Raw genomic sequence first — 25,575 nt, 5'->3', positions numbered from 1 at the left:
GCTAGGTGTCTGTGGAGTAGCTTTTCGACCCCTTATGTATAGGAGTTAAAAATGTGTACGGTAGGGGCCAGCTGGTGGTGTGGCAGTTAAATTCGCTCACTGTGCTTCCGCCCGGGGTCCCCCAGCCCAGATCCCGAGCGTGGACCTACACACCGCTCATCAAGCCATGCTGTGGCAGGTGTCCCACATATGAAATAGAGGAAGGTGGGCACAGATGTTAGCTCAGGGACAATTTTCCTCAGCAAAAAAAGAGGAAGATTGGCAGCAGATGTTAGTTCAGAGCTAATCTTATTCAAAAAAAAGAAAGAAAAAATGTGTACTGTACACAACAATGATACTTTATTTCAAGTTAGTACTACTTTTAAGAATGAAGGGGGAAAATGCTTCTGAACTGTCAAGCTGTCTTCATTTACTTGTACCTCGTCTGATTCAACAAAGGATTTGGACTTCTTAACAGTAAAATCAGAATACAGAATGCAATTGAGGCCCATGGAAAATATAAAGTAAACTGGAAGTTCAAGACTGGCAGAAAGTTAGAATGCAGATGTAAAACACATAGTGTTCTTACCCACATATTTTTTTAAAATGACAAATTTCAGTGAGTTTCCTGGTAGACAAAACAAAGGAAATAAATAATTTATTTCGTGTCTTCTCATCTAGTGCGTTTGGAAACATGTGGGCAGTTGGGTGGTCGCAATGCCCCAGTGCCCGACTGCATTAAGGTCTGGAGGCCAGGACTGCTAAATGGCTGTCCAGGGGAGGCACATCCACATGCCAAGAATTGTTCTACCCAAATGCCGTAACCCCTGACAAGAAACACAGAGCTAAGTGGTGGTTCCTAAGGGAAAAATACCAGCTCTTCTAGGGAAGAGGGGAGTCTTCCCTAGCGCTGAGTTTGAAGGAAATTTGTCACCTGGGGTTTTCAGTGGGGACCACTCAATGATCTGGGGAACAGTCACTTGTCTTAGAATATCCTTAGAGGCGGCGTAATGATGGACTTTGAAACACTGTGCTTTTAGCATGTTGCAGTGTAGTGCAAAGGCCCCGTGCCAGAGTACAGCCCACAGAGGTGTTCTTCCAGGGCCCGAGGATGCTGGGTTTTGATATTCCCATTTGATCTAGGAATATACCACATCTCAACCAACACTGTAGACGGCATTTCTACAGTTTGACTACCTTGTAGCAGCTCTCTGAAAAACGTAAGCAGAAATATGCTGGCTTTGCCAGAAATTTGCTGTATTAGAATGAAAAGCATTTTAGAATCTTTTTTTTTTAATTTTTCTTTTTTTTTGAGGAAGATTATCCCTGAGCTAACATCTGCTGCCAATCCTCCTCTTTTTGCTGAGGAAGACTGGCCCTGAGCTCACATCTGTGCCCATCTTCCTCTACTTTATATGTGGGATGCCTGCCACAGCATGGTGTGCCAAGAAGTGCTGTGCCCGTGTCTGGGATCTGAACCAGCAAACCCCGGGCCTCCGAAGCAGAGCTGCAAACTTAACTGCTGCGCTACCGGGCCGGCCCCTCAGAATCTTTTAAACAGGCAGCTAAATTTTTATATTGGGCTTTTTTTAAAGCCATGCTCTTTTTTGTTTAACTATGCCCTTTTCCAGACAAACAAATTTTAATGTGAAAAGGTCAGATAATTTGGCAAACTCCTGTGGTAGATGTTAATGAAATAATTTAATGATATTGGTTGTTAGCTTATTTAAATATTTCTCAGAGAAGAAATTTATATCTATATAATTTCTCCCAAAATGTACCTGAGAAGCAACCCCTAGATATAGAAGCAATGAAGTCCCTTCAGAACCTTCTTAAGGGAAGTTGTAAAAATCAAAATGCTAGAAATATACTTTGCCTTTAATTGGTGGGGGCTGGGGACAGGGGAGTTCCTTTATCCTTATATTAGCAATACCAGTAGTTTTCAACCTTTTCCAGCCACAAAATCCTTTTTTTGTGCGTATGAGGAAGATTGGCTCTGAGTTAACATGTATTGCCAATCTTCCTCTTTTTGCTTGAGGAATATTTTTGCTGAGCTAACGTCTGTACCCATCTTCCCACTTTCGTTTGTGGGACACCGCCTCAGCATGGCTTGATGAGCAATGTGTATGTCCACACCTGGGATGCAAACCTGCAAACCCCAGGCCACCAAAGCAGAGCGTGTGAACTTAAGTAGTATGCCACTGGGCCGGCCCCCAGCCCCAACATCCTTGAGGTGGACAGCACAATCTCATCAGAAACCTTGTCTCTTCACAGTGGTTTTCAGAGTAAGAGACATTTTTTACCAGGAAACAAATTGGAATATCCACTCCCTGGGTTTCTAATCTGCACTTTGAGGCCATATAGCTCCCCCACCACACATGGACCAACTCAGTAGACCTTTTTCAGGATATATGAAGAAATTTCTTGTTTAATGACCAAACGCTGATGGGTGTAAAATATTCAGGGAAGTCTTAAAGCCACTAAGCAGGAGGTCCAATCCCATGCCACTAATGTTGACTAGCCAAGGATGGTCCGTATAAGCCTGCTCGTCTCGGTGGCTGACTTCTCTAAGTACTATGTCATACAGTAAAATTACAGCAGAGGAAGACTCAATCCCTCCGAGTTGACCTATACCATTTAATGCACCAGGGTAACACATAGCTGTAAGTCATACAGCTGTAATCATATAGCTGTAAGTCATATAGCTGTAATCATATAGCTGTAGTCATACAGCTGTATGTCATATAGCTGTAATCATATAGCTGTAAGTCATATAGCTGTAATCATATAGCTGTAATCATACAGCTGTAAGTCATATAGCTGTAATCATATAACTGTAAACATATAGCTGTAAGTCGTATAGCTGTAATCATATAGCTGTAAGTCATATAGCTGTAATCATATAGCTGTAATCATACAGCTGTAAGTCATATAGCTGTAAGTGATATAGCTGTAATCATATAGCTGTAAGTCATATAGCTGTAATCATATAGCTGTAAGTTATATAGCTGTAATCATATAGCTGTAAGTCATATAACTGTAATCATACAAATATTGTATATCTGTAAAACTGTATATCATACAAATACAAATATGAGGGCAAATAATCATATAGCTGTAATCATATAGCTGTAAGTCATATAGCTGTAATCATATAGCTGTAAGTCATATAGCTATAATCATATAGCTGTAGTCATATAGCTGTAATCCATATAGCTGTAAGTCATATAACTGTAATCATATAGCTATAATCATATAGCTGTAAGTCGTATAGCTGTAAGTCGTATAGCTGTAAGTCATACAGCTGTAATCATACAGCTGTAATCATATAGCTGTAAGTCGTATATCTGTAATCATATAGCTGTAAGTCGTATAGCTGTAATCATATAGCTGTAATCATACAGCTGTAAGTCATATAGCTGTAATCATATAGCTGTAATCATACAGCTGTAATCATATAGCTGTAAGTCATATAGCTGTAATCATATAGCTGTAAGTCATATAACTGTAATCATATAACTGTAATCATATAGCTGTAATCATATAGCTGTAAGTCATATAGCTGTAATCCTATAGCTGTAAGTCATATACCTGTAAGTGATATTGCTATAATCATATAGCTGTAGGTCATATAGCTGTAAGTGATATCGCTGTAATCATATAGCTGTAGGTCATATAGCTGTAATCATATAGCTGTAAGTCATATACCTGTAAGTGATATTGCTATAATCATATAGCTGTAGGTCCTATAGCTGTAATCATATAGCTGTAGGTCATATAGCTGTTAAGTCATATAGCTGTAATCGTATAGCTGTACTTTTAGTCTTGAAAGCTGTAGTGTTATCTACATACAAAAATCACTTGGAGACAGTATTATAAGCTTACCATTAAAAAAGAAAGGTCTTCCTTGTTATGTGAAAATCAGAATTTTCAAAATAGATAATCATCGTACATATTTATAATGTTCTTAGTTTTTCACCGTCTAAAACTGTTGTATTTTTGACATAAAACTACAACCCCTGAGACATACTTCATGCTTTCCTCCTTTTATTTTAATTAGAAATTAATAAACAAAAGAACTCATGTAACGAGTCTCATCTTCAATTTGCTGAACTCTGTCATCTTCCAGAGGCAGAATGAATCTTGATGGTTACGACTAGCCTAAGTCATGGACTCTACTCAGAAGTGAGAGTTTGAATTCTAGCTCTACCTCATGCTTCCTGTGTGACCATGAGAAAGTTACTTAGCTTCTCTCTGCCTCATTTTTCTTGCGTTTAAAATACAAATAATTATACTTCTTACTGCAAAAGGTTGTTGTGAAGACTAAATGAGATCATACCTGTAAAATGCTCTGAACGGTACCTGACACAAAGTAAACATTCAATGAATAATAAGTATTGTTATTACTACCACTGGATAACACTAATAGGCCTTTCATGCCCCTGGAAGGTGGGGATCAACAAGGACAGCTAATCCTCAACAGTTGTGTGCAACCGCATTTAACCATAAGTAAAAGAATGGGCGGTACTAGTGGATCTGGGGCTTTGGACTCCTTTAACAAAGAAAAGAATGTTCATGGTAGAATATTTTTCAGAATTTTATATGTGACTCTTAAGTTTTTGCTTATGAAAAGAGAAAGCCACTCAGGACTTTATGGTTTATATTAATATATTTCTGTATTGCATATTCTGTATTAGAATTGAAGTTACTAGTAACTTTTCTCTTTAAAGCTGATAGACTTATTTCCTCCTTAGATTCATCAATTGCAGTGACTGCTTCTAATTCAAGGTATCGCCATAGCTGCTGACGGACAGACAGATGAGCGAGACGTCAGTCTGCCCTCAGACCAGTCCTTTTGCATTATCTCCATACATAACGGTCTTGGTTCCCCTTATTCTAATCCTTCTAGAAACTAAATACTACCTCAGTAATGTCAGGGAGATGGAATGGTGATGTATCCTTTTGCTCTTTACTAAAACTATTTGTAAAGATGGTTAAATTAAGGATTTCTGAAGAGACTTTTTAAAATATTATTATTTCACATAGATGAGAGATTGATATTTCAAAGCCATCTCACTGAATTTCTAAGAAAAAAAATGTTCACAGTCACTGATTTCATCGTATCTGGTCAATATTATTTCAACACTTTTAATGAGTAAACTATTGAAACATACCATCATTTTTGGTTAGAGATATGTATGTTACTCACTGAGAGATTTTGCAGCTTGTAGTGGGGGGTTGGGTGACAGTACTGAATTTGCAGTTTTGAAAAAATTTAAAAACAGTTATGGGAAGAAAAAAGAATAAACTAAGGCAAAGGGAAATGAAGTGAGATGAAGGCAAAAGAGACTAAGCCGTAGTTTTAGAAAATGTCTGCCAACTTCTTCTGGAGTCTCCAGAGATCCCCAGACCTCCCACTACAGTATAGTGTCTTTCATCTGGAGCTCACATCCAGAGTCTCTTTGATTACTGAGAATTCTTCTCAGTGCTACGTGTCTGTCACCAAAGTTTTGTTAGAGACTTTTATTTGTGTTTGAAAGGATTTTGTGTGTTTGTGTGTGTGAGTGTACATGTGCATGCGTGCGTGTGGTCTGTGTGTGTGTCTGCAGCCAGATGCGAATGAGTTGCCTCACTTCCTAAGAAAACAAAACAAATCCTATTTATTTGTATGAAAGCAATACACGATTAGCAATGGCCACAATATGCAAGTATTTCACTTCCTTGGAATAATACCGTTGAGTCTCAGTGAGCCTTTAACTCAGTTGCAAAGGACTATGCTAACTAGGAAACTTGTAAGAGAAAAGCGGTGTCCACCGTAATCCTAGCTAAAGGTCTGTGGTCCTTCAGAGTTTCTCAGTCCTTCTGATGTAGTTATGGATAACCAACATGGCAAAAGCTCGGAACCTGCTTTTCAGTTTCGACTATATGTTAAGAAAAGGCCTCAAATAGACTATCGTTTCCATGTTTCATTTGGTTTCTTGCAGTTTATACTTTTGTAAATTAATTTCTATTTATAGAACGTACTTTATAAATGTCTTGAATTAAAACTTCTCTCTCCTAAAATAAATTTCTAATTATACCTTTGTTATTTAGTAGTACAAACTATATGAAATAAGAACTCACTTGGTCTTAAATTGTACTTGGATATTTTAGAACTACTTCTGAAGACAGCCTGTTTTAAAAGATGAGATGTCTGATAAAAGGGGGAAAGCCCATGTGATTTAGTTTTAAGCTCAGACCAAAAAGAAATGCTTTGAGCCTTTGAAGGAACTGATAATACCTTTATTAGAGTTAATTTGCTCCTTTAATGTGTGGAAGTATGTCACAAAACTTTGCTATACCTGTTTGTGATGTGGTACCTCATTTTTTCAATCAACTGCATGTTTTCAACTGAAGTTTACTTTAAGTTTTCTGAAAAGAAATGTACAAAGACAGCATTCAATTAAGGATTAATCACTATGGCAACTGAGGCATGGTGACTGAAAGGGAGAGGATGTGTTGTCCCCTCAGTTTCCTGCCAGCTGTCATAGCCGACCCTGCTGCCTGACTCCAGGCCAAAATATAGACTGTGACCAACGCTAAGAAACTATATCTGTATTTTTATAAATTGGTACAAGTATCAGACTGTAAAAGAAAACTTAATCCCCTGAATTGGATGACAGACACTTGGCACTCTTGCCAGTGTTTGACAGAGAAATAACGGGTCGCTTTGTAGTAAAACCTGGATTAATAGTAAACCCTTCTTTATGTTATTGCAGTGTGGTGTAAATGAGAGAACTAAGCAGGCTGTCAGCCTGGGGCGGGGGGCCGGGGGAGAGTGCCTTTTATATAACAGTGCAGGTTTAAGCACCGGTCAGAATACTGTAAATACACAATGTTGTGTTAGTAAGAACTTCTCTTTCTTGTATTTGTATTAGATTGGCATTTTGTAGATTCCTTAAAGAGAGGATTTCTATGAGCTATGGGGGATTTGATTGCAGTGTGTTTATACAGCTTTTGGAGTGAGCAAGGAAGGATGGACTGTTTACAATAAGCAGACTTTGGGGAGATATAGCATTCCATTATCCTATTTTTTAGGAGAGTGACTGGCATAATGGTTTAAAGGAATTGTTCACAAATGACTGGTTTGTGAAGTAGTCCAGTAGGTAAGGTTTATGGCTTCAGTATGTAATGGAATTAACTCTTACTGGGTGGGATTTTTCATGGTCTTACCATTTTTCTTTCTATGCTCATTGTTAGTTTTATGGTGTTTGTATCAGAAAGTTATTCTTTCAAGTAATTTTTGTAAAGATCAAGATTTTGAAATTGTGCGTGCATGTGTACGAAATTATGTGACTAGCGTTGTCATGAAAAAGGCTTTTGTGCTTCTGTCCGTGGAACTATGACTGATTCAGATACTATGTCATTTGCAAAGAACACTTGTCACCTAGTCAGAGTAAGGAGAATCTGGTGTCAACTACAAACATATATAACTATTCCCCTCCTAGCTGGAGGCCACGAGAAGCTGTGGCATCCTTCCTCACAGTGCTGGTACCAGGATTAATGGAGTAATGTGATTAATGAGCTGATGTGTACAAAAGACATTCAGCTCCTTGCAAGAAAGGCCTTAAAATGACTCAAACTATAGTATAAATTTTTATGATTGTAATTGTGATCGTTGCTTATCAGTAGGGGTAATGAATGAAATTCCCTCTTTTATTCTCTACACTGACCTGTTATTATTTTTGTTGTTAATAGTACCAATAACAGAATATTTTAGAATATCATTAAAGATATCGAGTCCAGTCCTCTAATTTTATAGACCTGCCCTGAACTATAGCTGATTTGTCATGAAGAATAGTATAGAAAAAAATTGTATTTGAAAGTAATTATAAACTAATTTCACAATGGACTGGACTGACAAAAATAATCTTTGCATATTAAGAAGTAGTTTTATTCTAATTTTTCTCCTAGCTAGTTATTGTTCCAATTGCATAGAAGATAGATATGGCTTCTTTGAATAATATCTCTGTTTAGAATAGTTGGAAGATTCTAAATAGTTAAAAAAAATACTATTTCTTCAATAATGCCTTCCATGTAACAATATAAAAGCTTAGAGATAAGGCCTCATTGAACTCTGATTGACTCCACCTAGTGACTCAAAGAATGTTAAGCACTTCACAGCGCTTTTCAAATTATATTTTATCCCTCTATGAAAACCATGGTATCAATTGGACATGGCCACTTTATGGAAACACCTATTGCCCTGTCATCTGAGAATCCTGCCTCTGCACATATGAACTGTGAATTTTTATAGGACAGATAAAGCAAAATTATAGGGTTTGGAAATCATAGTATTTTAGAGTTTGAAGGATTCTTGGAGACTAATGCAAACGTCTTATTTTACTGATTTTTAAAAATGAGAGGGTAAGTGGCTTCTCTTAGGCTCAACAGTGGCAGTCAGCTTAAATCCCTGTAGTTTTAATCCTTCTGCCTTCTCCTGTGCTTTTTCTCTCTTCTTTTGGTTTCTGCTTTGTTTTGGAGGTTTTACTTTTTTTTTTTATATGCTCCATTTTATTTTTACAGTATGACAAATCAGTCTAATTTTCCAAGATAACTTGCCTGTGAAGAATTACCTTCACTTTAGCAGTTAAACAAAAAATTCAGGTGGACTGAATACATCCTTCCCTTTAAAAAATATTTTTTACACAGTTAAAACTCTGTCCAGACCCAAGAAATACAGCAAGACTGTTGGCAATATCTACTCTGCCAAGGATCTTCTGAGAAGGCGTTATTTTTTACTTTTTTCTCTTTATTTATGGTTTTTCTCTACCAGGAATAACTTTCAGCCTTACTGTTCTATCCCCAAGTCTCCAGACCTCCTCTTCCCTGCAGGACCCTCCTCAGATGTGACATCTTTTCCACAGAGCTCCAGCCGCTTCCTCCCTGAGCTGGAAGGAAGCTGTCCTTCCTCTTACACTCTGTCTGCTTCACCCAATAGTACTCGACATGGCCTCAGTCTAAAGGATGACTTCCAAATTTTTATTCTAGTTATGTATGTACACTTCTTTTTCTTCTTTTCTAATAAACTCTGGACTTTGAAATAGCAGCACATGTCTCTGATTCACCTTTGATAACTCCAGACACTTATAATGGTGTCTTCATGTAACTGATACTTTTTGAATACATTTAGGTTTTCAGGGTACAATGAACCCCATCACTACGTTCTGAGAATTTTTCAGAGTTCAAGCTATCTTTTCCATGAAGAACTTTCATAGTTTTCCTGGAAATCCTCTGGAGATGACTTGACATTGTTCACAGCCACCACTGAATATATTTAATCAGCCAGGGGAAACAATCCCTCCCTATCTGAATGAGAAGTGTTCTCAGGTCTGCCTGGCATTCATGGGCTTCGATAAATTTACTCAGTCTACACCTCCAACCATATCATCTCCCGTCTGATCCTTCACTCCAGGTGGACCCATTTCAAGTTCCATCTCCTCCGTACAGCCTCAGTCGTCAGAGATCACTCTATTCCAAGGTCCCTTCACACTCATTCTCTGTGCCAGTCATCTCTGTAGACATGGCAGACATCACCTTATTGTTACTTACCTCATGTGTATTTGCTCTCTCTTCATGTTTGTTACAAGCTGCGTAAGGATCAGGACCATGGCGTATGCTTCCAGAAACACTACCACAAAGTAACAGGCAGCACAGAGTGGGAATTCAGAAAATGTTGGTTGTTGGTAATTCCTGCACAAAAGTACTACGTAAGGCAGATCCCCACAACCATTTGCACTTCAAGTAAAGTCTTCTCAACTCCTCGCTCCATGAGTTAATGTTCAAGTGGGTATACTGGCAGATAATGTAAAGATATTAGTCATTTTAGAGCAGCATAAATGCTGGTATTCCTCATCTGCACTCATAATTTGTCATCTGTTAGCCATAGTGTGCTGGTATAAGAAACCCACTCAAGAAGGGACAACATGGAGAACGGTATGGTATCAGAAAGATATCCCTACCCATACATGACTTTCTGAGCTTTCCTCATCTAGCAATAATAAATTTGAACAGTCACTTGGGGCGTAATTTTCTGTCTTCCAAAGTTCTGTGAAATGTCTTATTGTGTTTCTTTTCCATGGCACACAAGATCTATCTTACTTTGGCCATAGCCTGCTTTTGCAGTCTCATTCCGAGACACTTATTCAGGATTATGGGCACTAACTAGATGCCACTGGGATATAAAGATGAACAGGCTCTTCCTAGTCAGCCTTCACCTTGTGATGTAGCCCTAAGTGTACCGCAAACTTTTACCCTGCCATGCTTTTGCTCCTGTGGTTCTTTTGTTTAAAATTCCATTTCACCTGTGTCTGCCTATTGAACTCCTACCCCCTATATCATTCATGACAGCTTTCCCCTAAGGCTTCTCCAAAACAGTGTAAATGTCTTCCTCATCTTTATTTTTACTTATTTGTGTGTGTCTGCTATAGCACTTATCACATTATATTGTGTGATACTGTATATATGTCTACAGGATGCTATCAGCTGCAAAGAATAGAATAACCATTTAAAAGTGGCCTATACAATAGGCCATTGAACTAATTCACATAAAGGTAGTCTGGAGGGAGGTATTTCCAGGGTTGGTGCCACAGCCCAAGGACATCATAAGGATTCAGGCTCTGTCCATTTCTGCCCCGCTATCCTTAGTAAGTTAACTTTTAGTCCCTGGGCCTTTTGCCTCATGTTGCAGGATGACTACTTTATCTCAAGATAAAGTACTTTATCTTTATCTACTTTACTACTTTATCTCTCTCAACTGAGAGAGCAACCCACCTTCCCTGAGCACATTTCTAAGAGAACTCCAGTTTTGTTCAGACGACAAAGAGCGAGGCAGTGGCTGTTGGTAGGCCATCAACGTCTGACTCCATCTCCCTGATGAGACTGTGCAACTCCTTTGCATTAGGAACGGCATCTCGTTCTGTCTTTTATTCCCAGGACCTAGAACACTTCCTGGTACATAGATATGCAATTAGAGCTTACTGATTTTAATTGAATTTCCAGTAGATACTAAATAAAGCCCTCTCAAAGACAGTCTATAAATAAAAATGTGAAGAATTACTCTAATTTCTTAGTATAAGTGTGAATTTTTGTGTGGTGGATTGGCTTTAGGCAGGATAAATATGTCTGAACTGTGGTCCTTGATTCAATATGGAATTTGTGGTATTTTCACAAATTTCCTGATGAAGATAATATTCCTTTTAGCATAACCAGAGTCACAGCTTTTACAGCAAGATGTTGGTAAGTTGAGGTTTTATTTTAAAGGTGTCAGTCATCTTATAGCTAAGTTACTATCTGAATCAAATTTCAATTAATCTATTAACGATTTTCATGACTAGCGTTAACTGCTTCACAGTGGAAGTGGAAGCCCCGTCCTGCTGCCTTATTCAGTTTTTAGGCTCTCCTGTCACTGTTGCCAGGTGAAATAGTGAATACCTTAAGAGGAAGAACTTTTCACTTTGTTCATAAAAATTATTTGGTAAATGTTTTCCAGAAATTAATTTTTCTTAGGTGTGTTATATTTGTGTCAGTTTGTATTCATCTGGCATCTGTTTACTGAGAGCCTGTAGGGTACATTACTCAGGACTCAGTACAAAACCGTATATATGGCTGCTCTCTGGATTAGGGGCATCTGTGTTCCAGTTTATAGGTAAGATTTAAACAATCAAATAGTTTCTGACAGTACAGGGGCCCTGCCTGTTCAGAGAGCCCCGCAATTTTGATGTATTCCTTTGGAGGTGAAACTTGGATCTTTGGCCTACGTGCAACATTGTTGCTAATTGGTTTGGTATGCTGTCTATGATAAAATGTTAATCAAGATAGACTCCATTTATGTAATAAAGCTATTAAATGAGAAATTGAAATAGCAATGCAAGAAAAATACTCAAAGAAAGCTTTGTGAAGCTGGACCTTCAAGCATGGGTAGGACTATGTTGGGCAGAAGGCAAGGTTAAGGAAATTTGGTGCACCAGAGTGAATACCATGATGTGTTTGGCAGTAGTGAGAAGACTGGCCTAACCAGGCTGACTTATGTTGGACAACAGGGAAAGTAAAGCTGCATAGAGGGTTGCGAACAGATCATGAAAGGCGTTGCATTTAGAGAAGTAATCAATAAATGTTAAACTGACTTGAACAGACTGAAATGCTGGCGTTTATACTTTTGACAAGTAACTTTCAACACATACAGAATATCTAACCATTCTGTGGTTTAAAAAGGCTAAGAGCCAGGGCTGGAGCAGGTAGATGTGATCATTACTCTGGGCAGAAGACCTATTCTGTTTTCACTCAGTAAAGAGGGACCCTTTTCGTATGCGTGGACATAAAGCTGGGTGAAACCAAAATCCACTCTTGATCATCCTGGGCAGATTTTTCGGCATGGACGTTTCAAGGATATGCTGACTGAAAGCGTGCCAGTTTATTGTAGAGCAGCAGTTCTTAAAATGCAGTCCATGGGGTCCTAAGATATCTGAGACTCCTTCAGAGGTTGGAAGGTCAGAACTATTTTCAAAATAATACCAAGTGCTCTTTTCACTTGTTGACATTTGCACAAATTGTGCAAAAGCAATTGTGGGAAAACACCTGGCAGTTGAGCATGAATCAATTACTGGCCCTAAATTGTACAAGCAGTCACTGGATTCTTCACTATCACATACTTGCAGGAAAAGAAAACTAGTTTCTCTTATGAATATCCTTGATGAAACAGTAGAAATTAATAATTTTATTAAATCTCAACCCTTTAGTACTCATCTTTTTTATATTTTGTTTGATGAAATAGAAAGTACACATAAGCACTTGACATACAAACTGAACTAGCCACTTTTTTTATGGAACACCATTTGTACTTGAAAGGATGACTGACAGACAAACTATGGTTATTAAGGCTTGTATATTTGGTAAATACTTTCTTAAAAATGAACTAGTGAGTATGTCTCTTCAAGGAAAACAACAAACAGAACTTGTTGGCAGTGATAAAATTCAAGCTCTCAAGTGAAAATTAAAATACTGAAAACCTTGTATCTGCCACGATGACCATGATACCTTCCCAAACCTTGAGATCTTTCTGAGGCAATGGGTAGTGATAACAACAAATATGATTTTCCAATGTGTAATTGAATGTGTCAGCATTTTGAAGATCTGCATAACTCAGTTAATCAGTATTTTCCAAATGACCAGTGAATGATATTATAAAATTGTAAATGGGGGAAAAAGTCAGCCAAAGTTCTGGATATACCAATGAATTTTAATTTTAACAATATAAAAAATTTATTGATATGGTTTCAGATCTTACATGAACTTAATCTTGAGTTTTGATACAGTATCAAAAAAGAATATCTACAATTATGTGAAAAGGCTATTAAAATATTCTTCGCTTTTCTTGTACAAATCTGTATGAGGCTGAGGCTAATTTTCTTCATACTCTCCAACCAAAACAACATTGTTGCAACAGATTGAATGCAGAAGCAGATACGAGAATCTAGCTGTCTGTCTTAAGCGAGATATTAAAGATATTTGCAAAAATGTAAAACATAGCGATTCTTCTTGCTAATTTTTTGTTTGCATTGGATAATGTAAACTTTTTTTATTAAAAAAGGTTATTTAGATTAAATGTACTTGGCTTATTGTCATTTTTAATGAATTAATATTTTAAGTTTTCAGTAGACATAACCCATATAAACAAAAGATCTTCAGGGTTCTCAATAATTTTTAAAGGGTAAAAGAGTCCTAAGAGCAGTTAGCTTCAGAATGCTTAGACCACATGAAGAGAGTCACCTGGTCGTTAAACTCGGTTCTAGTGGGACATGCTTCCACTTGGCCTTTCTCTGTGCAGAAGCTTTGCTTCCTCTCCTCCGGGACTCGAGAAAGCGTATCAGAATGGGGGAGAGTGAAAATGATGAGGGTGTAGGGAATCCACTCTAATTGACTAAAAAAGTGAGTCATTCACGGATTTCACTACTTTATTACATATAATAATCTGCATTCAACCTCACAGATAGTTGCAATGTATCAGTGTCATTTGTGGCATGGTGCTTGAAACGTTCTCCCCTAGACACTGGAGAGCCGTTGGGGGCCTTGTAACCAAATCAGCCTACGCTTAGTTGCCTACGCTTCTGCCAGCTAGAGGCCGCGGAGGAGGGACGTGAGGAGCTAAGCCCCTCACAGGAAGTGCCAGCCCCTGGAAGGGCAGACAGGGCAGCGCCTGCCAAGAAAGGCTTGCTTTAATTAATTTGTTTCCATCAGCACTGCCCTTCTGTGATCTTTTCATATAACAGGTATTATTTAGTATAGGACCTTTGTGTAGTCTCTAGAGAGTGCTTTACAGGAATATAAATAAAACTCGATACATACAATGATTTGAAATTGAGGTCAGGGCTATAGGATGCTAAGGACCCATTCATTACCACTTACTGGAGATTCTGTAAATACTGGTAGAACTGTGAATTTTAAACGTGGAAGAGACTAATGGGAGTCCTAGCTCCAAATTCTCTGTCCCTAGATCCTCATCCCCAAATCCCTCGTCATTATCCCCCAGGAGAATGAGGCTCAAAAAGATATATAACCTCCCCAAGTTTACACAATACGTGGCCGAGAGAGGCCTAGACCCCAGGGCCTATCGTGCTGAGTCCAGTACTCAGACTGCTACCCTAAAAGGCCCCTGACCCTACTCTAGCCTTTGTGTGTAGGAGATGTTAAAGGGAATTTACTTCCTGCCCATGGAGGACTAAGGGTATTAGGCTTTGGCCCTTTCCCGTAGGTTGACTGCTGTGGCGATGAACGGCAGTGCCTTCAGGTTCACGAATCTCCAGGAGATAGGGCTTATACGTTTCTATTTGTAGTGTGTGCCCCACGATATTCGCCTGCTCTCCCAAGGCTGTCATTTGTTCTGTCTTTTAGATAGATGGGTTTCTTGGACATGAGATGGACTGTTGTGGATAAAAACGGAACCTAGGCTCAGGGCAGCTAGTATAAGGTTGTCCTTTTGTGGCTCACTCAGAAAGCAAAGTACTATCAATATTTATATAGCTGGATTGTAACTATTACTTCTTCCAGGAGGAAAGTAAGACCGTAGTTACAAACTTTAATCTCTCTCCCCCCCCAAAAAAAAGTTTTTGGATTTGAATCTGTTTGTTTTTTCAGATTTGAATGTCGTTTTTAAACATAGGCAGAAAATTTGACTTTAGTATATATTTGTGGTGGGTCCTTTAACCAGCTGGCTTTTCTACAGAGGGTGAGTGAATACAATGCGGGGTTAGCCTTAGGTTTTTGTTGCGTATTGGAAACTGCGTTTACAGTGACGTTTCCTGCCACCAGACAGAAATCTTGAACTATTACTTTGAGGATAGGAGCTTTTTCACACTTGTGCAAAGATCCTTAAAAGTTTTGTCGTTTTAGACTTTCAGATGCCATTTTAATGAATTTATTTACGTGTGCTGTATGTTTTTATAGTACTCCTGGTTCCCTGCTTTGCAAAGACAAACAAGTTTATGACTTTCTATGTGTTTACAGGGTTTGGCCCTTACCCAGAGATTTCTTTTTTAATCTTTTGTTTGAACAGATGTGTAAACAAAAGCATTGCTGCCTCTCAGACTTCACTATTTAAGGTTTACTGAAGAAAAAAAAATGAAAGAGCGCTTGATTTTTTTAGGCTTTATGGCAAAGTTGGGGTGATCAGGCCGATGTGAGAGCCTGTGCCCATGCGCGTGCCTATATGTGACAGTGACCATAGAGTGGTTTATGAGGCTCTGTGCTGTGCTCAGGAACAAGGTGCTGACCACAGAGCTTTCCTGTGACAGGCAGATCCTCTGGGGATCTTAGAATCCAAACTTTAACTAATCCTTCCACGTGGGCTTCTCACTGGGGCAGAGCCATCAGGACCTTCCCATGCCTGTGAAAACTCCTGCCTGTTCCCAGTGTTCTCAGTGACTAATCAAGCCTAGTCATCTGTTATGGGAAAAGCCAGTGAATGTGGCTGTTCAATATGTACTGCTCTTTGTTCTAGTGAAGTTTGCTCTGTAAGCTGTTTTCTGCAGAAACCAGCTCAGCAGACAGGTCCATTCCAAAGTTCCTTAATAAAAGACTTCACTGATTCCTGATAGCCTCCTATGCACAGGCTACCCATCGTATGAGGATGCTGCGCTTCACTGGGCACTGTCCCCCTCCAAGCTCCCTCTGCGCCACGGGAGGTACACAGGAGCTGGGGAGAAGGCTCAGCGTTATCTGCACCACCACTGATGTGTCTCCAGGAATTAGCCCCAAGGAGGTTTAGAAAGGTGGTAGAGATTACGATAGTATTTCTCTGCCAGAGTGGGAGCTAGAGGCTGTTCATGACTGCTTTTGAGACTCACTCTCCTGGACGGTAATGCTTCTTGCCCCATTTGTTACAGGTGGGTGGGTCTGGGAAAGAGTGATCCCTATCAGACTTGTCTCATTTCCTTGCTATTCCTGCCCAGGTGCCCTCTACAGTGCTTTAGTAATTTATCTCCAAAATTATTTTTTACTTCAAAGACTATTAATAAGAAGAGGGGTTTTTTTTCCTTAAACAGTCTCTGCACTATTGCAGTGAAGTTTCCTAGTATATAAAAATAGATTTCATATGTAGCAGTGTAAATAGAAAAATGCTAATGTAATCATACGGCTGTGAGGTAGGGGGAATATTCTCTTTTTCTTTTCTAAGTACACTGACATCAAAGATTGCTATCTACACACTTTTAAAGAGTCTGTTTTATTTTTTTCTTACTCTTTCATGCTGAAAATCTATATATACCTTATCTTCTTTTTTCAATTAGGCTTTTCAAAAAATAACTATTGATTCAATTAAAATAATGCAACTTGGCTTAGATCTGATGCCTTGAAATATAGACAGTGCACTTTTGGTTCAAAGGAAGAAGAGAGTATTATCAAAGGTCATTTGAATGTTTCATGCTATTAGTCTAAAGATAAGGAGTTTTCCTGGTAGAACCAATATAAACCTACAACTTCACAGTAAGAAAGAAGTTGCACAGAGTTACGTACAGGTGATTAGGTCTAGCGTGGGTTCATTGTGGCCACTCTAGAAGGAGGAATTTTTCCTGACAAAAGTGGCCTCTTATTGTGATCCTGATGTGTATCTTTTACAACTTAAATTATAGCTTTTATTTATAGAATGTATACATTATACCTTTTTAAATAGTAATTTTTATGATATATTTTCAAACACATTTTACAGATATGTTAGAAGAATCAATAGTGATTTTATAACTTTATCAAAATTAAAGCAGGTATTCACGAAGCCTTTGAAGTGAGCCTTTCCATGTTAAGCATTCAGTTGTGGACTGGTGAGGGGACTATTTTGGCCAAATATATTAGCACAATTACCATTTATAGAAATAATATATGCTTAATGTTTTAGTTGAATTAAGAAAATTTTTATATTCTGAATTTTATTTTTAATAACAATTACTTTTGTAAAGATACTATATCATGCGTGCACATTTTTAATTATATAAGTCAGATTAGGACTCACATAATCAGCCATAGCCCACCTTCTCCCTTTCTAGACCCCTTTAACCGTGGTCTGAATAGAGTTTCCCCTTACTCTTTCAATTCTGAACCGACTGCTCCTTACAGTATACCTACGTCCAGAGGAGCAAGGTATATTACTAGTCATAAATTATAATTATTACTGCAGTATTTTCTGATAAGTTCAGCTTCTTAAGTAAGCGCCCATTTCCATTCAATTAATCTTGTCATCAAGTGGAGTTTTTAACTGTATGTTTACATTATTTAGAAATGATTACTACATTCCTTACACTTATTCAGTTTTATTTTTAATATGGATTCCATAAGTTGAGTTTGATTTTTTTCATACAAATAACTATTGTGGAAATACCTAATACTACTCAATAACCTATGGAAATATAATCATGAACATGGCAATAAGTTATAAATTATACTCTGACAGCGTCGAGCTTTGTAAACACTTATTAGCAGAAATATTTATACTATACAAATACTATCCAAAGTTCTTATCTTCATACTTCCTTCCTTCTTCTTATAACCATGAATCTTAAGATGAAGAAAAACGTCATCAAAATCACAGACTGCAGAGGTCCTTCTTCAAAGCAAATCGAGGTGGATAATCTTGCAGAAACTTTTAGAGAAAAAGTTAGGAACAGTTAGGGACTTTTGCAGAAACTGAGATTACTGCTTTCTTCATGTCATGATCACAAAATTTGCTATCAAATACAGACATAGTGTTTCAGTTGTTGGCCTTCTACTTTCTAGGGGAAAGAGGAGTGGATTTATTTTGCTTTTTTGAGCAAGCAACTTCACCCTCTATCCTAATGTTAAGGAGGGACAGTATTCTCTTTTAAATTCCTAATCCAGCTCATCTTACTGAATTGTCCGTTACCTGAGCCTTCGATACTGTTGCTACTTCATGGCATTGCCTCAGTGTCATCTGACTTCATAGCTTTGAAATAAGTGGTAATGAATGAGTTTGAGTGCAATTCACATCATCTGGAATCTTTTCATCTGGGCCACGGGCCTTGTACTTTGCTCTATAATAAATTACAACTGTCACCACAATTGCAGCTGCACTATGGCGCTGTTTTTTTGGTATCAGCCATTGTAAAGGATGCTGTTTTGCTGTGATGTAGCGAAACCAGCTTTTATAAGAAGAGCACCAAAATGTTTATTAAATTAATTAATAAACAAAACTTTGTTTCACAGCATTGTTTCTGTAAAATGTTAAAGTACCCTACTAAAATGGAAATCTGAACCTAGATAGATTTTTTAAATAAAAGATAGGATCTTGAGCCCATGTGAGAGAAGAATGCTTTTCCCTTTTTATTGTTGTCTAAAATAATCAGGTTTTAAATGTAGAATATTTCACAAAAATTAAAGATCCATATGTCTGATATCTGTGGTTGGGAAAGCTGGATTTTCCTGAAGAATTTATAAAACTGATTTAAGAAAAATGTATCTTTATGAAACGTGAGCTTTGTAATGCTGCCAGTGTCAGAAAGACCCAGAGTAATCATGTAAATAATTGAAAATTGCTGTTGCCTGGCATGATGTCTCCATGGCCTCAGAAATGCAGTATATGGGAGGGAGAGTTCTTGGCTGGCCCAGCTCCTCTCTTTCTGTTTACTCCCTTTGCCTCATGTAAACATTCCCGTCTCTCCTTACAATAATGGATAACTGTTTCTTGAGGATCATCCAAGATGATGAGCCTTTTTATTAGGAACTTTTAACATTCATCTTGTTTTCTCATGATGTAAAATTAATGCATCAAATCTCTTTCAAATTTATCTTTAAAGATCAGCATTTTCCTCTCTTTATTAATAATATTTTAGGATTTAAGAAATGATGTCTTAGGAAAATACCTTTAACATTACTGACTGATACAAAGCCCTGGTTCAACCTAGCCACCTGGCATTTTGTGCTTGTCCATCTAAGTGACAGTATGTTTTGAAGAAGTCAGTTTATTTCCATTAGAAATTATTTGCTGGGGCCAGGCCCGTGGCCGAGTGGTTAAGTTCATGCGCTCCACTGCGGCAGCCCAGGGTTTCACTGGTTCGAATCCTGGGCGCGGACATGGTACCGCTCATGAGGCCACGTTGAGGTGGTGTCCCATGTGCCACAACTAGAAGGACCACAACTAAAAATACACAACTATGTACCGGGGGGCTTTGGGAGAAAAATGAAAAATAAAAAATCTTTAAAAAAAAAAAAAAGAAATTATTTGCTACTAAAAAATATATAGTTATGCTTTATGTTTTATCTTATGTTCAGTTTATTTCAAGAAAATGAACCTGAATATAAGTTAAAGAAATAAATGATTTATTAAAAAAAGAAAAAAACTAAATTTGCCATCTTAAAAAAGCAAAAATTGGGCCTGTCACTTTTAAGTCCCTTAAGGGTAGGGGCCTTTTTGTATGGAAATATCTTCATTCTCAACTGCATGGCATGGCAGTAGAAGCAAAATAGGTGCTCAGTAGATATTTGTGGAACAAAAGCCATTCCTACCCACAGTTAGTGGTATGTGCCACTTCCATCCTGCTGACCTCCTATAAAATAAAAATCGTTATCTCATCAGCAAGGGTCTGTGTCTGATAAACTCTTGTAGTCTGTATGTTTGGAAATTTCTTAAATGATAGTTTCACTAGGTATAGAATTCTCGGCTGACAGTTTTTCTCCCTGCATGTTGAAGATTTCTCGTTATCTTCTGGTGGTGGTGGTGGTGGTGGTGTCTATGGGAAGTCTCCCTGCAGTTTGATTATCATTTCTTTGTGGGATACCTTGTCTTTTCTCTCTAGAAGTTTCTAAGATATTCACTTTATCTGTGATATAACAAGGTACAGATTTATTTTCAGTTTTCCTACTAGAGATTCTCTCTCCTTTTTCAGTTTAAGGATTCATGCCTTCTTCAATTCTCTGCCATTATCTCTTTGGTATTATCTCTACCATTTTCTCTGTTGTCTCATTCTGGTACTTTAGAAATTTATATATGTCTTCTGTCTGTTAATTTCCCTTTCTTATTTTCTTTCTCTCGTTCTCTGTTTTTAATCTCTGCACTGCATTCTGAGTAATTTTATTCTACCAATTTATCAACTATCATTGTAGGGCGGTATAGTCTGCTGCTTAACTCATATTTTGAGTTTATTTCTATCACTATTTTTGTTTCAAAACTGTTTCCTTTTCGAGTTTGAATTTGTCTCTTTCTCAGATCTGCCTAGATAGCACCCAGTTCTCACCGATGGATTCTATTTCTTCCTTTACCTTTCTGGACATGCTAATGATTTAAAGTCTCACTGATTGTTTTGTTACCTATAATCCCGCAGATATGGATTCTCACGTGTGTTGCATCTGCCCACTTTCACGGTGGTGGGTTGTCTATGTTTTTTATAGCTTTTGCCTGAACTCTTTTTACCCCCATTGGAATCACAAGCCTTCTCTGGATTTATGGAAGTATTCCTATGGTAATGTTTCTGTATTCACTTCTCATTGAGATCTGTGGTTTTCACTGGTTCTGGGCTGGTTTTTCACATTAGTTTTCAGATTTTAGTTTTAGATTTTTCCATACCACCCAGGTGCTACAAAATCGGATTCCCCAAGTGGCACAGGCTGGGCGTTCCACGTATTCACCAGTGATTCTTTCTATCTTGAGTGAGAAGGTGGCCTGCTTCTATCCTGTATCCCCAGCTTGGGCTTTCCTAGCTTTAATTTTCAAATTGGATATCCTTTTAATTTCTGCTGTGTTTTTTGTTTTGTTTTGTTTTGTTAGTGAGAAAGATTGGCCCTGAGCTAACATCTGTTGCCAATCTCTCTCTTTTTGCTTGAGGAAGATTGTCTCTGAGCTGACATCCGTGCCCATCTTCCTCTGTTTTGTGGGATGCTGCCATGGCATACCTTGATGAGCAGTGTGTAGGTCCACGCTGGGATCTGAACTTGTGAACCCCGGGCTGCCAAAGTACAGGATGCAAACTTAACCACTATGGCACCAAGCCAGCCCGTTTGTTTTTTTTTTTTCAATTCTGGGAGTTAAATCATTTCTGTCTCCCCTCTAACATGGGGTCCTGCAGACTGTAACTTAAGACCCTATCCCTGGGGACTGCTGAGCTGCAGCTCCCACTCACCACTATGTTACTTCTTTGTTTTTGGCACTTAGAGGTTTTCCTTTCTCACTTTTGAGCTCAAATATAATTTTGTTGCTGCTGTTGTGAAATTGTATCCAGTATTTCTCTTTTAGGGATGGGATGGGGACTTTCCACATATTCACTGTACATTGGAACCATACAGTTGAAAAAATGTTTTTCTTGACCCACTGTTTTTAACAATTTATGTTAAACAACCTGTAGTCTGTAAAATAAATACGATTCCATCCATAATTTCAACCAACTGTAATTAGCATCTTAGAATCACTAAGTATGCTTGCAGCCCAGGAGAGATTGAAGTAGCATTTATGGAAATGGTTTCTTATTTAATTATCACATAAAAGTCTGACTACTTATGTAAAATTAAATAACTGAAAGGCTGCTTAATAAGAGTGAAAGAACTTACTGAATTTAAAAATTTCAAATATCTCATTTTTATGCCCTTATTTATATAATCATTAATTTTTATCCTTATTTAAGATAATGGATGTCAGCATGTGTATGAGTATACCCACAGTCTTGATAACAGAAAGATCATATTGCCATTACTTTCATTATATCTTTAAGAAAGATATATCTTTCATATATATCTTAAATAATAGATAAAATAGAAACATATTGCCATTACTTTTATATCTTTATACTTTTATGCTTTATACTTCATTACTTTTATATCTTCAAGAAAGATATAATTTCTTCCAAATATCTTCTTTTTAAAGATCTAGGTTAACATCTTATGACAATGATATCAGTTGGAGAACATGATATACTTGATTATAAAGAGTATTTGGAAAAAGTAAGACAGTCTCCTTATTTGACCAAAAATGACTATTTTTTTCAGACTTAGTTTTTGCTTCTATCCCTATTTTCAGACATCTAAAGAAAAAATGAAGGCAGATACATTGACACATACAAAGAAAAGCCAACAACCAGGTGAAGGAGGCATTTCACTTCCCCTTTACATTTCACACCCTGTAAGCCAGAAGAAGAAAGGAGTCTACCGTACAGACCAGACCACCTTCATAATTGGGGAGACGCCAAAAGGGGTCCGCAGGTATGTCGTCTATAACAAGACAGACTTTTTGAATAATTCTCAAGTATAACTCCTTAGTAAATTACAGAAATTATTTGAATTTTAACCATACCTAGCATTTGAATATTTCAGAAAAATCTGAATTTGTACACTTTAAAAATAAATTCCAGGTGTTTTAGATGTTTTTAGAAGGCTAATCCCTCAAGTGATTAAAAAAAAAGTGAAGTCATTTTATATAGATAAATGAAACTCTGAAGTGCATTATATTCATTCATTGATTATTTATGAAGTACCTAATACGCACCAAGGCATTGTGCTGGGTGCTGAATATACGGTGTAAAAAAGACATAGAGCTTACAGTGCAGTGGGATGGGGGTTGGCATCAAACCATAAAATTTTCAAAAGTACAAAAACTTATAAATAAATAATTAAAGGAGCTGCCCTGTGGCCGAGTGGTTAAGTTCGCATGCTGTCCTTTGATGGCCCAGGGTTCATGGGTTTGGATCCTTGGCGTGGACCTACACACTGCTCATCAAGCCACTGGTGGCATCTCACATGGAGGAACTAGAATGACCTACAACTAGGATATACAACTACGTACTGGGGCTTTGGGGAGAAAAAAAAGAAAAAGAGGAAGATTGGCAACAGATGTTAGCTCAGGGCCAATCTTCAAAAAATAAAATAAAATAATTATAAAGTGGTATGTTATAAGAAAGAAAGGGACAGGCCTCCTTGATAGAGAATAATGGGATCGGGAGGGGTGAACTACTTTAATCTTGAGTAGTCAGGAAAGAACTGTCTGTCTACAGAGGGGAGACTTAAATTGAGACCTGAAGGATAACCAGGCAAAGAAGCAGAGTAAGAACATTCCTGAGGAGGAAAGAGATTCGAGGAACCAAAAGAAGACTGATTGATATACTGAGTGCATAGTAAACCAAGCAGAGAGTGGCATTAGATGAATTTAGAGACGTAGATGGGGCCGGAGCATGCAAAGCCTTGTAGATTATACGAAATAGTTTGCATTTTATTCCAAGTGCAGTGGAAAGCTGTTGAAGCATGACATAATCTGACTTATGTTTCTAGAAGATTGCTCCAGCTTCTGTGTGGAAGAGGGAGAGTGGACTAGGGTTGGCCTTAAGGAACTAGATGATGGTGGTTTGCCATGGAGTGTTTGCCATGGAGATAGAGTCAAATGGATGAATGCAGTTTGGTGTTGGGCTGGTTGCTGGGAAAGAGAAGACAGGATTACTCCCAACTTTCTGTCTGGAGCAACATATTGGATTTACTGAATGGGGAAAACTAGGAGAGAAACAAGTTTAGAGTAAAAAGAAATCAGGAGTTCTCTTTTGCTCATAATAAATTTGAGCTTCTGTGGAAATGTCAAATAGGCAGTGGATATGCTACTCTGGGACTCGGGAACTGGAGATCTAAATTTGGAAGTCGTCAGCACAGAGATTATAAATGGTTTTTAGAGCCATGGGACTGTGTGAACAGCCTAGGAACAGCACACTGAGGGGGAGAGAAGCCGCAGGCCTGAGCCTGGAGGCGACAGAGGCGCACAGGGTAAGAGGCACAATGCAAGGTCCTGAAGTCCAAGAGAAGGGAGAGTTTCAAAAAGGAGGGAGCGCTGAAGTTTATGGAATGCTGCTGAGAGCCAGACCAGGTGAAGTGGCAGTGCCTCCGGGAGCTACAGCAGAGAGCTCGCTGGCTGCCTCAGTGTGAGCAGTCTGAGTAGACAGAGGCCCGTGGGAGGGGGGCTTGCAGTGTCTGGGCCAACCTGACAGCTCTTTAAGTTTAGATGTGAAAAGTGGCAGGAGCTGCAGGGCATTGTGCAGTCAAAGGTAGGTTTTTTTAAGTTGGGAAGATAATAGAACCTGTTTGTGTGTTGAGGGAACAGACTGATAGGGAAAAAGATATCAGGCCAGGAAGGTGATAACAGAGCAAGTAAAGTCTTGGAGGCGGAGACGCTGAGATCCAGACCACTGGCGAGGTAAAGCCTTTGAGGGGCATCGAAAGAGAAGGAACAAAGACAGCACGAATATGGATATTTCCTCAATTAATTCGGAATTAAAGTCATCAGTTCAGAGGAGAGAGATTTACAGAGAAAGAAGTTATGAAATAAATCATTTATAAAGTAGGAAAGCAAGTTTACTGAGACTAGAATTCCTGGCTAGTAGTAAGTCCCTGTTTGAGAGTAATTCCAGTAAAACCATCTGTGCAGTTGTGCAGACTTCATTCAGCAAACTTCAGTTGCACACACAAAACAGGGAGATGGCTGGGAGAGAAGCAAGTAAGCTGAAGGATGTTTGCAAAGGAGTGATTATAAAAGTGAACCTAAGCTGAAGAAGGGGAAGTTGATGATAGTGAGAAAGCAGAAGAGTCACTGAATTGGAAGGCTCGATGAGGTCAAAGTATATTCCTTCATTGTTGTCATGAGGGTAATTGAGCAGTGGAGCTGGAGCATGAAATGATGGAATTCAGGGATTTGGAGGTGGTTCAGTTAATGGTAATGACAGTGGCAGTATATGGCCTTGGGAATAGGGGTCAGACATGGAATTAAGTCTTTGGAGGTGAGGGAAAGAAACTGGTGGGCCAGGAGTTGGGTGCAACATCCACATGGATGTTGATGATAATGATGAAGAACGATGGCAAGAGATGGGGTAGGAAGCAACATTAATCCAGGATCTTGAGTGTTCAGTCACCAGCAGGAAGCAACTAAGGGGTCAGTTAACAAAATAGGGGAGAGAATGGTTTAGCTGGATAGTATAAACCTTAAGGAGGGGAAGGAGTTTTTAAGAAAATAATAGTCTGGAATCTGCAATGTGAAGTATGAATCCTGAGGTTTTAGGGTGTGAGTTATAAGAGCCTTGACTTGCAAGGGCTGCATGGGAG

General features: G+C 38.3%; 1 protein-coding gene across 16 annotated transcripts in view; it reads left to right on the top strand.

Moving 5' to 3' along the window:
* Positions 1-25,575, top strand: part of ERCC6L2 (ERCC excision repair 6 like 2) — a 143,617-nt gene that overhangs the window by 112,613 nt on the left and 5,429 nt on the right. For 13 of the 16 annotated variants that reach the window (XM_070249051.1, XM_023627095.2, XM_070249052.1 and 10 more), the window contains one exon: positions 22,523-22,704. The exons of 1 other annotated variant lie outside the window; for it this stretch is intronic. In XM_070249051.1, coding sequence (XP_070105152.1) covers positions 22,523-22,704 — 182 coding nt within the window. Of the gene's footprint in view, positions 1-4,733; positions 6,064-7,466; positions 13,616-22,522; positions 22,705-25,575 lie in introns of those variants that run through there. 2 more of the 16 variants (XM_070249060.1, XM_070249059.1) reach the window with 2 other exon arrangements.

This window comes from Equus caballus, chromosome 23, assembly GCF_041296265.1.
Source record: "Equus caballus isolate H_3958 breed thoroughbred chromosome 23, TB-T2T, whole genome shotgun sequence".
NCBI classification, from domain to species: domain Eukaryota; kingdom Metazoa; phylum Chordata; class Mammalia; order Perissodactyla; family Equidae; genus Equus; species Equus caballus.
Note: the sequence above shows the minus strand (reverse complement) of the source record. Positions and strands in the feature narration are given on the sequence as shown.